This window comes from Centruroides sculpturatus, unplaced genomic scaffold, assembly GCF_000671375.1.
Source record: "Centruroides sculpturatus isolate CEXI.00-Female unplaced genomic scaffold, Cexi_2.0 scaffold808, whole genome shotgun sequence".
Taxonomy (NCBI): Eukaryota; Metazoa; Arthropoda; class Arachnida; order Scorpiones; family Buthidae; genus Centruroides; species Centruroides sculpturatus.
The window spans coordinates 197,239-214,714 of NW_019384985.1; the positions used below are offsets into that span (position 1 = coordinate 197,239).

At 28.0% G+C, this 17,476-nt stretch overlaps 1 protein-coding gene across 1 annotated transcript in view; it reads right to left on the bottom strand.

Moving 5' to 3' along the window:
* Positions 1 to 6,187: 6,187 nt before the first annotated feature.
* The window catches only part of LOC111632901 (chymotrypsinogen B-like), a 14,840-nt gene continuing 3,551 nt past the window's right edge, over positions 6,188 to 17,476 (bottom strand). Inside the window, exons 2-9 of the mRNA XM_023377427.1 lie at positions 15,666 to 15,805; positions 15,341 to 15,581; positions 7,892 to 8,002; positions 7,598 to 7,820; positions 6,973 to 7,096; positions 6,733 to 6,898; positions 6,504 to 6,643; positions 6,188 to 6,423 (exon numbers count right to left, since the gene is read on the bottom strand). Coding sequence (XP_023233195.1) covers positions 6,235 to 6,423; positions 6,504 to 6,643; positions 6,733 to 6,898; positions 6,973 to 7,096; positions 7,598 to 7,820; positions 7,892 to 8,002; positions 15,341 to 15,581; positions 15,666 to 15,805 — 1,334 coding nt within the window. The 3' untranslated portion in view covers positions 6,188 to 6,234. The remainder of the gene's footprint in view (positions 6,424 to 6,503; positions 6,644 to 6,732; positions 6,899 to 6,972; positions 7,097 to 7,597; positions 7,821 to 7,891; positions 8,003 to 15,340; positions 15,582 to 15,665; positions 15,806 to 17,476) is intronic.

Genomic DNA, 17,476 nt, shown 5'->3' on the forward strand with positions numbered 1-17,476 from the left:
TAAGGTATTCTGTACTTTGATGAACTTGGAAAATACTTTGACATTTCGCAAATATATTGTCATGAAATCATGGATAAAAAATATATTATAAATAATAATTATTATATATGTGTGATTATTTTGTAGTTATATAATTATATATTTAATACAGCTTATTAAATTATTCTAAATACATGTATAATTTAAATGACATATGTAATATTTTATGCATATCTAAAGGTATATTTAAACTTTTTTTTAATAATAATACAGTAATTTAAACAAAAATACTATTAAATATAAATTATTTTTAGATTTAGCTTGTTGCTGTAATGTTATATAGTTTCACACATAAATACATAATAATAATAAACTTATTATTAATACTACTACTACTATTATTATAAATTAATAACTAAATAATCAATATTTCATTTGAATACTGTTTCCAAAGTATTTATTTTATAAACTTATTATTATGTTTATAAAAACATTGTTTATAATACTTAAAACTTACATAAATATAACAATATATTTTTATGTTAATATACGTAGATATCGTATTAACTACAACGATTTTAAATAAAATATTATTATAGATAGATATTTTATAAATAATAATAAAAAATGCTGTATGTTTTATTTAAATAAATAAATGTATATTATATAATTGTCAAAACATTTTACATATTGGTTAATAGAAATATTTTCGAAGATACTTAAGCAAATTTGATATTTAGCTAAATTTACCTAATAAACAATTTTTATTATTCGAATTAAGTTTTTTTTCATTTCTGCTCCAATTGTAAATGCATCACTTAATGATTTGTGCAATTTGATGCTCATAAAGCGAACAACTTTCGCCATTTAATTATGGGATGCACAAATTTTAACGATTTATAATTAAAGTCGAATTTGATATTATGTTAAATGGATAAGGAAATCACATCTTAAACGATTTTCTACTTAATTATTATAATTTGAAAAAGTAAAAAATACGTATTACTTGTTGAAAAGGAACAAATCTTTTGTATTACGTCACGCAAACGTTTATAATAAAATTTATTAAATATAAAATTATATGTAAGTATATTTCTATTGAATTTTTGTTACGTTTAGATATGATTTTGTTGTATACAATTAAAAGAAAATTAATTTTTATTTGTTACATTTAAATTTTAAATCACAGATGCATTTATCCGTTTGTGAAAATAAGTTTTTTTCTTGAAAGATTAAATCATCCATATCTCCGAGTTTTTTTTCCCCTCTTTACTAATTTTTTTCTCAGTTCATTGAGAGGAAGAAATTAAAAATTCTAATCTTACATTTTCATATTTTTAATGCATTACATTAAGTAAAACGTTAGGAACCTTAAAAATTATATCTTTTTAGATCTAAGCTGATGAAATATATTTTCAAATTGATAAATATTATTTTATAATTTAAATTAATTCAAAATGGGCTGAGAAGGAATAAAAATGTAATTATTATTTTTTTTATTTTTACAATTTTTCTTTACAAATAATAATTATTGTTTTCATCAATTTATCATTCATCATTGTATATGTAGAATCCAAGCATTTAAAATTATATGTAATAACACTCACTGTACGCTATAAATTTTTAACGAATGAGTGATAGAAGCATTGAAAATATGACACATATAAAATTTTATAACTAATGCTATCAGCATTCAAATCGAAAAAAAAAATCAGTAGAGTTGAAATATTTTGATTTTATCCATTTTTTAAAATGTTTCTAACAATGTATTATACGTCTATGGATATTTACATGTATTGTTTAGACACACATTATGCATACATTACATCATGTGTCTATAGATAAGAAAATATGAGTTACATAAAATACATAAATATTGTATTTTAATTTATATGTGAATACATGTGTATATATATATATTTATTTATTTATTTATAATTTATGGCAAATAGGATCATAAATCATAATCATCTGAAAGGCAATATTATTTGACAAAGTTCGTCCAATATTCAACTAGGAATTTATTTGTTGTTTTATTCATGCTATTCAAAGTTGAAGTATAACTTGTAAATACACTGTATATCCTTGTTCGAAAGGCATCGAGTGAATTAATTGCACTTTGGTTGTTAATATGTGTTTGATATACAGTAGAGCGTCGTTTATCCGAATCAATTGGGGACGGGTTGTTCGGATAACTTATTTTTCGGATAACCGATTATGTACGAAAAAATTATTAACCTATCCCGTGTTGAAATTTTTCTCCGTTGCGTGTCGCTTCGCGTTGAATTTTCGTCGATGTTAAGCCTAACGTAAACTTTTTAAAATAATAATCGTGGTTATTGTATCGTTAAAAATGATTTCTTTATGTTTTACAAACGAAATAAATACATTGAAAAATATAAAAACAAATAAATTTATACTTTAGGCAGACTGGAATTCTTTCGGATAACCGACTTTCGGATAAACGACGCTCTACTTGTATTGCTAGCAGTCAAAATAAAAATGATTTCTACACTATTTATTATTTGCTTATGTATAACGTGTAAACATATAACACATCATAAATTTTTAATTAAAAAATCTCTCAGTTCAGTTCATTGCAAGTTAAGTAATTTGAATCTGTAAATTATCACTGTAATTTAATAATTTATTAATTAAACTATTTGAATTTGTCCATGANAAAAAATCATAAAACTGAAGTTTCAGATATGTCTGATATACAAGGATGATTAAGTTTACGAGTTATATTTTAAGATGAAACCAAGATTATGACGGACAAGCATGATTAATGGAGAAAGTCAACAAAAACAATTTTTTTTTCCTTTATATTTCTTTGAAGAGTTTTAGTTTTCTCATTATAACATGTTTTTTGATTTTGTATTTTTCTTTTCAAATTTTTATTGATTTCAATAATTATTATTTTAAATTATACATAAGCATATTTAATAATGTAATAATAATTCTCGAAAATAGTACCGTATGCAGTTTTAAAGTTTTATATATATATATATACACATTAATTCACTTAATGTTAATACCTGTATTCGGTATTATTAATATTAACTAATTGATTTGTTGTGCTATTCATTTACTGATTACTACGAATACATTATTAATAAATGAAAAATTAATCTTCATAGTAATTACAATTAGCATTTTTTATGATACGAAGTATTCACTGACAAGCACTGAATTGTTAAGGTATTCTTACTTAGTTTTTGCCCAAATTTCAAACTAATAGAGGAAATTCAATGGAAATTTGCTTGTTTCCGAAAATATAGTAGGAAAATTGTTAGGCTACTTGAAAAAATATTTCTATTAATCGACACCGGGAAGAAAAGTGGTGATGAAAGTACGTCATTTTAAAATTATCAAGTAGAAATATTGATTGATAGTAATAATAAGCTTTAAAGATATATAAAAAGTTGAGAAATAGTGTTATGTATATAAAAGGCCTAGTCTTTATGAACGATTGTCGATTTCACTAATTCAGACCAGGACCAGTATCTGGATAGTCGAGAAACACACAAACCTTGGTAGATTGGCACATATATAGCATATGTCGACATTAGAATAGAATGGTTGCGTGTAATTTTTAAGGTAGATATACAAAAATATAATTATGGATCCCAATAGCCTCAGTGTTTTGGATATACAGAACGCCCCCTAGCGGAAGTTTTTGAACTAATTATTTTGTTTTTGCAAGAATTTTTTCGGTATACTTTACATAGCCAGTATACAAATTTTGGCATCAATCCGCTTATTGGTTACAGCGACAGTGTGTTCTGAATGGAGAAACTTTAATTATGGCTACCCTGCATATTGTCTTCTGACTTTCCCTGAATATACTTCTGGTTCGTCATATTTTTGAATCATTCGAATATTCGGCAAATTGACAATATCAGTTTATCAACTGTTGATTACAATGGGGATTGGAGTAAATATATGAAATTTATAATGTCTTATTGTCTGGTTAATTGTTCTTTCCTTCTTTTCGAGTACTTTTGGTCAAAAATAATGTCTATTGAACTGGATTGATTGTCGGAATGGCGAGTGTAATTCGTATATATACGTATGCAATAGGAAAAAACAATTGCGGAAATAACAAAGATTGAAAAGATTGTGGGAATAAAGCTATCATCAAGACTTGTCCTAATGACAAATTTTACTGTAAGAATAAAAGCTGCTGTTTTCTTCTCAAATGGTGGTGGGATGGAAACGTGTATTGTGAAGATGGCTCTGATGAAAAGAATTGCTATGGTGGTGGCAGTAATACCAGTTGCGACGATTTTCTATACAAGTCCAAGGAATTATTGTTTAGCCAAATAATTTTTATGCATGCTTGTTGATTCCTATTATTATTATTATTAGTTTTTTGGAGACTGGCGGTTATCATTTGTGTTTCGGGATTTTTCCCGTCTATTGTAAAAATAATAAATAAATTTTGCTCATTTTTAATAATAGAAAATTATACAAAGTTTTTGTTTTCTTAAAAGTAACACTTATCAAGCCACGTTACTACTTAGGGAAATGTACTATGGAAAAGAAAAACGGTTCAGAAAACAAAGTTTAACAATGTTTAACTTTTCCTATACGAAATCCAGAAACGGGATTTTTTTTGAAACCAATAACAAATGACATCGTTCACCGAGACATAAATAGTGGGAAGTAATGATCTCATCCAAAACTTTTTTCGTAATTTGACTTTTTTTTTATACTTCAGAAATAATGCACAAAACGAAAGGAATTGAACATTATATTAATATTTTAAATAAGCAGCGAATACTTTCTTGTCAGCTACGTTACCGTCCATCATGAAATGGCATATTCATTTTCATGTCATTTCACTGGCACCGATAATAGAACATTATTCGAATTTGTGTTTGCCAAAAATTGGACATCCTACATTTTCGAAAAACGGAATCGACACGTAAACAGAATATTTTTGTATATTTTCTGTTACGGAAAATTGCGACGGAAAACAGTAAGTTTACTGATATTTTAAATTTCCGATTTAGAAGTGGAAGTTATGTCGTATAATGAATCATCTTACAGATGATGATAAAAATCAGAAAAGCAACATTACTAAAGGTACTGGTGCCTTTAGTAATGCCTTTTAATGTCTGCAATGCTTGTCACTTTGACTTATTTGATTAAACGAGACTTTTTGACATGAAACATTAACTTAATAATGCTGAAAATGTACCCATTATTCTCTAGTATAGCGAAAACCATCCGTTTTCATTTAACTTCTATAAATTCCAATATCTTATTACAATTAATAGTGATGTTTTTATAGAACAATTAACATTCATTAGGTTAAATACAGTACGTACCTTAATGAATGTTAACTGAAAACATTACTTTTTAAAAATAATTTTACTTAATTTTACACTTAATTTTAATAAATGTTGAAATTCATAAAAGTTAAATGAAAGTGGTGAAAAGTTAAATGAAAGTGATGAAGTGAAGAGCTGTATTAAATGAAAATACACCCAATATTAATTTTATGTTTCAATAATTATTTGATTATCGATATACAGTTTTGGATCGATTACAAATTGATCGAAACCAACTACTGACTTCTATAATCAAATTACTTAAATTATTTTCTTTAAAGTTTTTTTTTTATGTTATTATCTATGATATATACTTATATTGGTTTATTAGGAAATACAGGGTGTCCGAAAAGACTCCATACAGTGACACAAATCAAGCCCATCAGTGGCCGAATAAATAAAACCATTGAACACTGGTAGTTGGTAATTAGTTCGTGCTTGACCAATGGGCTGGCCACCATGCAATGTTCTGGATTTTCTTCAAGTGTATAACACTAAACAGAATCCAGTTTCCACATAGAAGTTACCCCATTGGCAGACCACCCATGTGTTTTGTTGCCTTACTCCGTCAATCCACTGACACAAATCTTAATTTAATTTAACATTTTAATGTTTATGAGTAAAGTTACATTTCACCTTTGTATGTATGGAAACTTTTGGGACATCTTGATGTAATTATTTAAATTAAATTGCATGTAATTTTTATTAAGTACTGTACATATATACGTATTTTTATATATTAAATAAATAAATTTAAATATTATGTACTGTACATTAATTAATTAATTTTAAATATTTATAAATAATGCACAGTACGAGTATATAAAATGTTTATATTAAATATCTTTCAAATTCAGATTAAAATCAAAAGCATTTGAAAATATTTTATTTCAAATTTGTGATAACATCTATGAAATTAACTGTATTTTTTCAAAATTTGCTGAATGTAATCAATTTTTACTGCCACATGAGAGAAAGAAGTTGCGGATTGTCCTATAGCGCATAAACCAGATTGATAGTTTGCATCGGTACCAAAACTCACAAGACCTGCCAAATACCACTTGTTGTCAGTATATTTGCATACCAAAGGCCCACCGCTGTCGCCCTATAAGACAAGATAAAAAGTTTATTTTAAAAACTTTAATTATATTTAAGATTTAAAATGTTTTTAAATCTTATACTCACATGACAAACTCCTTTTCCTTGTTTCCTGACACCCATGCACAACATGGTATTCGGATTAAAAGGCATAAATGGACCGACACACGCTGAAGGATTCAAAACTGTCATCACGACTTGTTTCAGAACTTCAGTTTTTCCAGATCCTGTAAAAATTTTGAATAATTATATTTCAAAATTATAGTTAAGCTCATATTCTAAAAAACGTGCTTATACTGTGTATATATAAACTTACCTCTAGTCATTCCCCATCCCGTAGAATAGCAATCAGTACCAACAGGGAACCTCATATTTTTTGTTGGTAAACAAACTGGTTGTATGTAATCGGTGAAATTAATAGGAGTACTTAGCTTCAACAAAGTTAAATCATCTCGAATATTGAATTGTCTTGTTTTCATAAACTAAAAATTTTAAAATGGTTAATTTAACACTTTCGGCATTAAAAATCTTCTGTTTTATGAAAACGCAATCTCACCGTCTCTTCGGGAATATCAGGATAAATAACTAATCTATCTACGTATCTAACGACTTCAGTCTTGTCTTCAGTAAATTTATTGTGCTTACCAAAATGAAGACGCCATGCAAGTTTATTTGGTTGTCTGAAAAATTACAATACCAGTTACAATTATATTTTAGTCATAATAATTGGAATTAGATGTATCTCAGTTTTCTATAGCTTCATAAAACTTGCGTAATTTTTGACTGCGTTGTACAGTCATGCCAAAATTCGAGGATCTTCAAACAACAGGTACGCTGAAAATTTGAGCACAATGAGTGTCAGCCAGTCACTTATTGGAGACTGGAGTAGCGAATTTAAGGAATTTGCTGGCATTACTTAGCATACATTCGACCCACAACGGTAACGATTTACGTAACTGCTTTAGACTAAGCTGTAAGTCGAGTTTCATAGCAATCTTAGTTAAAAAGAATTTTAGCTTTTTTTTTTTTTATCACTGAGTGTATTGCTTTCAATTTGTCATAATCCCAAAATATTACACGTTTTTTTTCTTTCGACTTTATTAATTAAAAACCCGTTGCGGACTATCGAATGACTATGGGACGTTATGTAGTTTAATACTAGAGAATGATGTGAAACTTACGGCTGAAAACAATGAGAAGCTGTGATAACCCATTGAGAATTTACGATCGCACCACCGCACATGTGTCCGTTGGGATTTACATAATTTAATTGCAGATCAACTTGCCAAGGCCAACTACCAGGTATTGCTTCTCGACCTCCTATGATTCTTTCCTCCATTGAATTGAGAACTGGAGAAATTTTCTGAACTCCGCAAGTAGGATTTGGAGGAACAGCAACGTTTGCTGTAAAATGAAATCAGTTCAAGATGAATAAAAAATAATTTTCAGTTGCTAAAAGGCTAATGATAACTTACGACATTGTTCGTCACTTCCGTCTCCGCAATCATCAACACCATTACACCGTTTCGAAGCAGGTATGCATTTTCTATTTCTGCACATTCCTTCACTTGGGTAATTGCACACAGCTATCAAAATATAATCAGTCGCAATATGTATACTATATATGAATGAATTTGACATAAAAATATCAAATATATATATACAATAGTTAATCATCTTACAAACTATAAATTTACTGATTTACCTTTAATTTCTTGTCTATTTCCTGATTCCTGACTATACTGTATGCGCTCTGATTTCTTGGCATTAATTAACTACTGTGCTTGATGATAATTAGTTTTAAAAGAAATTTATTCCTGGAGTTTTTAATCAATAGATGCAATTACAGTTTGCACGTTGTGATTACAGTTTTACAGATTTTAAATTATAGTTTGCCAAGATATGATTTACAATATATATTGTTTTGTCATTAAAAACGCGTTTGGTTTTAGCAAATAGTTAATAAAGGCAATTATTGCGACGTAGTTCTTGAGTTTTTTAATAATAATTTTTGTATGGATTAGCCTCGGTACTCTGGTGTTTGTATGGATAAGGCTTTATAGGACAAAAGGAAAACGCGCTTCTCAAACGTTTACCTGAAAATTGAAGTTATAGTGAAAACCCCGAGCTACTTTTGATGAATTTCGTGGCATTTCCTATAGAAGATGTGGTTCTGCAGCAGCGTATCTTACTCGTATTTGCGAGATCGATTGCGTCTCGATGAATAATTTTTTTTTCAAATTAATGCAGTTTTTACAAAAGTTATTGTAAAATCACATGGGTTTATGCATTTTGTCTATCTATCTATTCTCTATTCATTTTCAAGAAAGACAAAATTTCCATTTTCTCTTTTTTGACGATTCGTTTTCGGAATTGTTTCGTTAAAAATATGTTTACATTTGTTTTTAAAACTCGAATAATTAATTATTTTTAGTTTATGATCTTTATTATTCTTACATTACAACTATTTTTACTGTCTGTTTGTTTTATTAGCTATGCAATACACGTATGGTATTATCAACAAGGAACTGGAATAATGACACTGAAAGATGATTGAATTGTTTTATGTAACAGCAAACAATGTGATATTGGAAGGTACTTTAATTAATAATTCTTTGAATTTATTTAGTTGCCTAAATGTCAAATTATTCATAATATGTTTATATTTCCAAATGTAAAGAAACTTAAAATTTATTTTTAACAGAGAACAATTTCGAAAGAAAATTTTAAAAGAGAGAAAAGGCATATTTTTAATTGTTTGTTTGTTAATTTACGGCAACGCAACACTTCGGCGATCTGCCTAAGAGACCAGTTACCCTTAATTAAAAAGGTCTCCCTTTCCGGGAGGTCTTTTTAAGGTTAACTGGCCCCTATTCAGACGTTATAGACGTGGAGTAAACCCTGAAAACTCCACGTGGCCAGTCCGTCCTAATGAGGCACGAACCCATGAACGAATCCCAGTGTTTAAGGAACGGAACCGCTTGACCACTGGTGGGCCCCATTTTTAATAGAAAACAAATTGACAATATTTACAGTATAATCTTGCGTAATTTACAATTGTTTTATAGAAAAATTGCATTTATTTGAAAAAAAAAATTACCCATCCAGACGAGAATCACGGATCTTGCAAATTTGAATACAGTACTGTAAGTTACGCTGCCGCCTAACTACGCGATGTTCGATGTAAAGTTTTGTAAAAGATTCTCATCGATCACCACCTCTTTCATCTTTAGAGTAAGTTTGCAATATTTACAAGTACTACGAAATTTTTTTAACTTCAATTTTCTTGAAAAATGTTGTGCGCTTTCTTACTTTCTTTAATAAAAGTTCCTATGAAGGCTTATCGATACAAACGATATTGTTGAAATCCTTGAAGGCGTCATAACTTCCCTTGTTAGATAAATTTTCTATTTTTCAGTAATAAATTATAACATTACATTTTTAATAATGAAAATAACGAATTTTTAGTTTTGATGAGTTGCAATTTTATTTATATAATTTTGTTTCGATTTTGAATAATTTAGAATTAAGCTTGACTTTTTTAAACATCGACATCAGTTTTAATTTACTGCGCCATTTTAACTTGTTTTTTGAATTTTTGATTAAAATTCAATATTATTTTAGTCAAATTAAATAAAATGTTAATAATTTAGCTTGAACACGATAATTACGCTCATAGACTAATGCCTATAATAATAGGAATTTTACGATTTCATTTTTTTACGAGATGAATTAATTTAGAATTAAGCTTGACTTTTTTAAACATCGACATCAGTTTTAATTTACTGCGCCATTTTAACTTGTTTTTTGAATTTTTGATTAAAATTCAATATTATTTTAGTCAAATTAAATAAAATGTTAATAATTTAGCTTGAACACGATAATTACGCTCATAGACTAATGCCTATAATAATAGGAATTTTACGATTTCATTTTTTTACGAGATGAATTTTCAATTAAATAAATTTATCTAATGCATAAAAGTAATAATTAATATAATATATCAATTTAAATAAAACGTATATGATATATTTATGATAATATATCCTATTTAGAATTTTTATTAAATAAATCTTTTTAAAATATTTTCTTACTCGGAACTGTTGTCATTTTATAAGTTATGTGAAATCCTCTCTTCTGAATCATGAAATCAGTTTGGAATACAATTAGCATTACATTTTTTACCGACATAACATCCCTTGGCAATTCGCTTCCACATAAAACATGTAATACTGGAGCTCTCAAGTCCTTTCCTTCATGTATTGACAATCTGTCGCCACTGCAATGCTCTGCAACGTCGAGTTCGAAATCTTTGAAAGTCAGTTGTACTCTTTGCTATGAGAAAATTGACACGATTTATAATAATGCTAATATTTTTATATATTATACTTCTAAATTTATTATTTTAAATCAACTTACTCCTTCCGGTGCATGGATTAAATAAGAGCATTGAGTTCTTGGGGGATATTTTTGTTTATTTTCATAACCTGGACTGTAAATAGTTCCTGAAGGAGCGTTCAAGACGAGTGGTTGAGAACGACCACATGCGATAAGATTACCTAAAATATTCAATAATCAATAGTAATTATTCGACTAAAATATATATCGAGTAATGTAAATAAATAAATAAATATGGAATATGCATTTATTTTTCTTGATTTATATAGTTTATAAAATTATTTTTAAAAAAATGAGAATGCACATGAAAAATGTGAAAGTATGAATTATCAGAATTCGTTTTCCACTCCTTTTTACTTTACAAGTTAGATTAGAAATAAATAGAATTTCCTGATATTTCAAGAACTTTTCACGATGGGATTTCATTTTTATACACTCACTAAATACTGGTAATTAGTTGAGGGTTCGCGCCCCACCAACGAGCTGACTATATGGAGTTTCCTGGAATTTTTTTACCTAAATAAGGACTAGTTTACATAGAAAGCACTCCTGGTAGGCAGATCACCTAAATGTTGCACTTTCTTCCTCTATCAGTCCATTTCTACGCAATAAGTAAATTATTACGTAAATATTTTAAAGTCACTAATATAAAGGGGGTGCAATGAATGTGTGCTTATAGTTTCAAATTATACAAACGATAATACAAAATAATGAAAAAAAGAATTTTTGAACTAATGTCATACAAATCAGAAACAGATTTAAGTCGGTTGAAGGGAAGCCTGAGGTTATTTAAAGATTTTCCATTCTAAGTATTAAAATAAGAGAGTAATTTTATACATTACTTTTTATGAAAATTGTATAAAATAAATATAGCTCGACTTGTATAAGATTGATGAATCCTATTTAATTGAAATCTTGAAAAATATTAAATCTTACTGAAGAATTTATTCTGTCGTTTAGGATCTATATTATAAATAGTTAGTGATTCGTGTATTTAGTTCTTTCGTTGAACAAAACAAAAAAATTGAAATAAAAGTTAAATTTAATAATTCGTTTATATTAAAATGAATATATTAATTCAGCAATACGTATATACAGTAGAGCCTCGTTTATCCGACCCCCGATTAACCGACCGTCCTAGTCGACAAATTTCAAATGTCCGCTAGTGATGTGGCGCTACAATATTTGGCTATGTCTTGGCAAGGGAGCCAGTATTTAAACGAGGCTTAATTTTCTAATTTTTAACGATACAATAGCGACGATTATTATTTTAAAAAATTTTTGTTAATCTTAACATCGATGAAAATTCAACGCGAAGTAGGTTAATAGCGATATACTAATATATTAATTACATGGGATATAATAATAATAATATACTACACTAATAATGGATTTTTTCGTACTTTTCGGTTATCCGACTAACCCCAGTCCCCAATTGAGTCGGATAATCGAGGCTCTACTGTATTAATACGTATTGCTGAATTTCTCTTAAATTCATAAAAATTATTATTACTATTTATTTAAAAAGTTAATATTTAAAACATCCTTTATGAGGTAAATTAAGTCACGATTACTCCTTATCATTAAAATATATATTAGATAATTTTATTCCCACAAGCGTGATAATTAAAATATCGGGAACATAATGCAGCTTGAAGTAGTTAATTTTGTCATTTTAATTATAAATTTAATTATAATCAAATCTATAAACGAAATTAACTTATACGTTTTATTATTATTTTGTATACGCTACATTGCGTTGCATTAAATAGGGACGAAATTTCAAATTTTCATATATTGCGAAATACGTTATCAAGTACTGTATATTGAAACAGCCGCTCATTATCATAAAGGCACTCACTTCTCAGATAAAAACTAGATAAGATGTCCTTTTCGCTAGCATTATCTCAATTTTATTTTAATTTTTTAAAATTAAATTTAAATAATTGTTCGGAAAATTAAACTATAATCTGTTTTTTAATTAGAAAATTTAAAGGTGACATACAGTTTAGTAAACGAATAACTATAATTAGTGATGGATTCATTCGGATAAAAAATAATCCATTATTCGATTAACGAAATCATTCGAATTATTTGCTCTCCCTGCTCGATACGTTTAAACCTTAAAATAAAGAAAAAAATGAAAAAAATTTCCTCAATCTACAATAGAAATTTTGCAGCAAAAAGTAACTACCGCCCACGACGTAATGATTTTATTCACGTTAGGAAACACTTTATTATCGGGTATTAAAAACCAAGGTCTAGTTCAGGAATGGCGAACGTACTGTAGGTTCTAAATCTGTTGTGAAAAATCATAAATGCCACTAACTATGAACCTTAGAAAACTTAATGGAAAATCTGCTGTTTATTATTTGATGATAAACAAAATATTTGTTTCTGTTAGAATCACATTATTATTTTCTTTACACTTAAAATTCAGAGTTGTTATTTTTTTTTATAATTTTTTAATTTATATCGTAAAGTAAAATTTGCAAGCATTTTTGTTGTATTTATTAAATTACTCAAATTTAATATTTAGAGCTACTAAATTTCGAATTCAATTTTGTCCCACCTTTGGAAAAAGGTTTGACATCGCTTGCCTAAAGTTAGACGAGTTATTTACATTATATTAGCAGTAAATACCTGAAAACTTTCAAGAACTTAGCAAAAAGAAAGAATTTTATAGATTTAAATGTTTCGACTGACGAAGTAAATTAAATTCATTTTTAAATGTGTGGAAACGAACAGAAGCGACATATTTTTTTCCCGGTTTGGCAGACTTCCGTTTTGAACAGGGTTTCTTTAATATGGAAAATCACTCCGTTCCGAAGAAATTTTTCCGTTTAGGCAGGTTTCCATTTTACTTGGGCTTCGTTTTTGGACGGATTTCACTGTATATCACACATACGTTAGAAAATTATGTTTAAACTGTTATAATCTATTTGGACTTTCCAATAGTTTGTCATAAAATCTTAGATTATAAAAACCAAAAACCATCACACTGTATGGTATAATGGGCCGAATGGCCAGCTTTTAAGGTATGATACCTATCGATCTGGGAAACCCAGAAACAAATTCAGACGGGTCGAAAAGCACGAGGAATTTTTCAAAAGGAGATCCGACCCAGAAATTTTGGGCCCCCATTCCTCATCTGGTTGCCCCAACATGGGCCTGGCCGTCCCACGATTGGCTAGTTCAAAAGGTTCTCTTAATACCGACAGGATAAAAAGAGTAAAAAAAAATTAAATTAAAAAGACAGCTTTTTAAAAATTCAAACATGACAATTTCATGCAGATAGATGTCATTTATCGAATGGAGTCAGAATTAATGAAAATTTCACCCGTTATTGATGATGATAATTTTTATAAAAACTCATCTTTACCCTCAAAATAAGGCTTTTGCCTTTTATAATAATAATTCTTATTAGATTTTATTTAAAATAATTTTTATAACAGATGGCACAATACATAATTTTAATTTTGAGTCGTACTCTAAGGGCAGCATTTACCAACAACGTTTTAAATCGGAAGTTTCATAATCCGAGGTTTTAAGCTGGTAACTCTAGATCAAGCGTTACTTCACTAATTCACCAACTGAATCTAACATTAAATTACGAAATCATCAAATAGTGCATGATTTAATCTGTAATTCGAGAATTAATTCGCCGATATAGACGAGTTAAATCGCGATTCTATATTTAAGAACTGAATCTAGAGTCTTTTCTTTCATGCAGTTAGTTTTATGAAACATGCGAAAGTACTTTAAAATTTAATAATAAAGCACTCAAAATTCAAAATTTGAATGAATGACGTATTGTGTATGTACTTTATAGTACATACACAATATATGAATTGTCTTTATAAAGTATATAATGGTACAGGAGATTTTTTTAAAAGTTATTTGGTATGAATTTTCCATCAATGAATTGAAATTTTATTATTCTAACTCAAAAGAAAAAATTTATTTTTATTAAAACAATAGTATTTATAAAGTATATATGTATACCATTGAATAAAAATATTATTAATGTTTTAGATATTTAAATACATCATTTTTTCTTACTATAGACTATACATAACTAAATGTAGTTTTTTTTTTATTTAAATNGAATTTTTAGTTTTGATGAGTTGCAATTTTATTTATATAATTTTGTTTCGATTTTGAATAATTTAGAATTAAGCTTGACTTTTTTAAACATCGACATCAGTTTTAATTTACTGCGCCATTTTAACTTGTTTTTTGAATTTTTGATTAAAATTCAATATTATTTTAGTCAAATTAAATAAAATGTTAATAATTTAGCTTGAACACGATAATTACGCTCATAGACTAATGCCTATAATAATAGGAATTTTACGATTTCATTTTTTTACGAGATGAATTTTCAATTAAATAAATTTATCTAATGCATAAAAGTAATAATTAATATAATATATCAATTTAAATAAAACGTATATGATATATTTATGATAATATATCCTATTTAGAATTTTTATTAAATAAATCTTTTTAAAATATTTTCTTACTCGGAACTGTTGTCATTTTATAAGTTATGTGAAATCCTCTCTTCTGAATCATGAAATCAGTTTGGAATACAATTAGCATTACATTTTTTACCGACATAACATCCCTTGGCAATTCGCTTCCACATAAAACATGTAATACTGGAGCTCTCAAGTCCTTTCCTTCATGTATTGACAATCTGTCGCCACTGCAATGCTCTGCAACGTCGAGTTCGAAATCTTTGAAAGTCAGTTGTACTCTTTGCTATGAGAAAATTGACACGATTTATAATAATGCTAATATTTTTATATATTATACTTCTAAATTTATTATTTTAAATCAACTTACTCCTTCCGGTGCATGGATTAAATAAGAGCATTGAGTTCTTGGGGGATATTTTTGTTTATTTTCATAACCTGGACTGTAAATAGTTCCTGAAGGAGCGTTCAAGACGAGTGGTTGAGAACGACCACATGCGATAAGATTACCTAAAATATTCAATAATCAATAGTAATTATTCGACTAAAATATATATCGAGTAATGTAAATAAATAAATAAATATGGAATATGCATTTATTTTTCTTGATTTATATAGTTTATAAAATTATTTTTAAAAAAATGAGAATGCACATGAAAAATGTGAAAGTATGAATTATCAGAATTCGTTTTCCACTCCTTTTTACTTTACAAGTTAGATTAGAAATAAATAGAATTTCCTGATATTTCAAGAACTTTTCACGATGGGATTTCATTTTTATACACTCACTAAATACTGGTAATTAGTTGAGGGTTCGCGCCCCACCAACGAGCTGACTATATGGAGTTTCCTGGAATTTTTTTACCTAAATAAGGACTAGTTTACATAGAAAGCACTCCTGGTAGGCAGATCACCTAAATGTTGCACTTTCTTCCTCTATCAGTCCATTTCTACGCAATAAGTAAATTATTACGTAAATATTTTAAAGTCACTAATATAAAGGGGGTGCAATGAATGTGTGCTTATAGTTTCAAATTATACAAACGATAATACAAAATAATGAAAAAAAGAATTTTTGAACTAATGTCATACAAATCAGAAACAGATTTAAGTCGGTTGAAGGGAAGCCTGAGGTTATTTAAAGATTTTCCATTCTAAGTATTAAAATAAGAGAGTAATTTTATACATTACTTTTTATGAAAATTGTATAAAATAAATATAGCTCGACTTGTATAAGATTGATGAATCCTATTTAATTGAAATCTTGAAAAATATTAAATCTTACTGAAGAATTTATTCTGTCGTTTAGGATCTATATTATAAATAGTTAGTGATTCGTGTATTTAGTTCTTTCGTTGAACAAAACAAAAAAATTGAAATAAAAGTTAAATTTAATAATTCGTTTATATTAAAATGAATATATTAATTCAGCAATACGTATATACAGTAGAGCCTCGTTTATCCGACCCCCGATTAACCGACCGTCCTAGTCGACAAATTTCAAATGTCCGCTAGTGATATGGCGCTACAATATTTGGCTATGTCTTGGCAAGGCCACTTGATCGCTTCGCTAGTAAGGCCGTCCGCCAACTATCTCTCTCTATGAGACCGAGCGTATAGACGCTAGTTAATATTTTCTCCGCTTGTGGCGCTGACGATCGGTGACATCCATCGTCAGCGATTCAGGTGGAGAGTATAGAGGAGTTTGGAGACGTCGCTGCATTTAAATATTTTTCTCATTAAAGCAGGTTGAAAACTTTTGACAATCAAGAAATGAGCTGCTGCAAACGATGTTCCCTAGTTTGTGAAAAAAGCGAAATAATAATACAGTATTTTTCACTTTATTTTCATGAGACGTTTTTAGGAAGAAATAATAACTGAGTATTATTGGCATGGAAAATACAAACTTTTTCACATTAATACTATTTAATCATCTCTTTTCGATTCTTAAAGATACCAGTAGTTAATCGTTAATGTAAATTTTTTTTTTACTCGAAAAGTATGCAAAATTAGCAAAACTAGGTTACCTACAGTATGCACTGTCTACTATAAAAATTTTCACATTTTCGGACCATATATGATAATTATTAAAATGTTGTGTATTAAATCTGTTATAAAATTATTACTTTTGTTAATCAAGACTGTAAGAATAAATACCGATATAACCTTTCGAAAAAATTT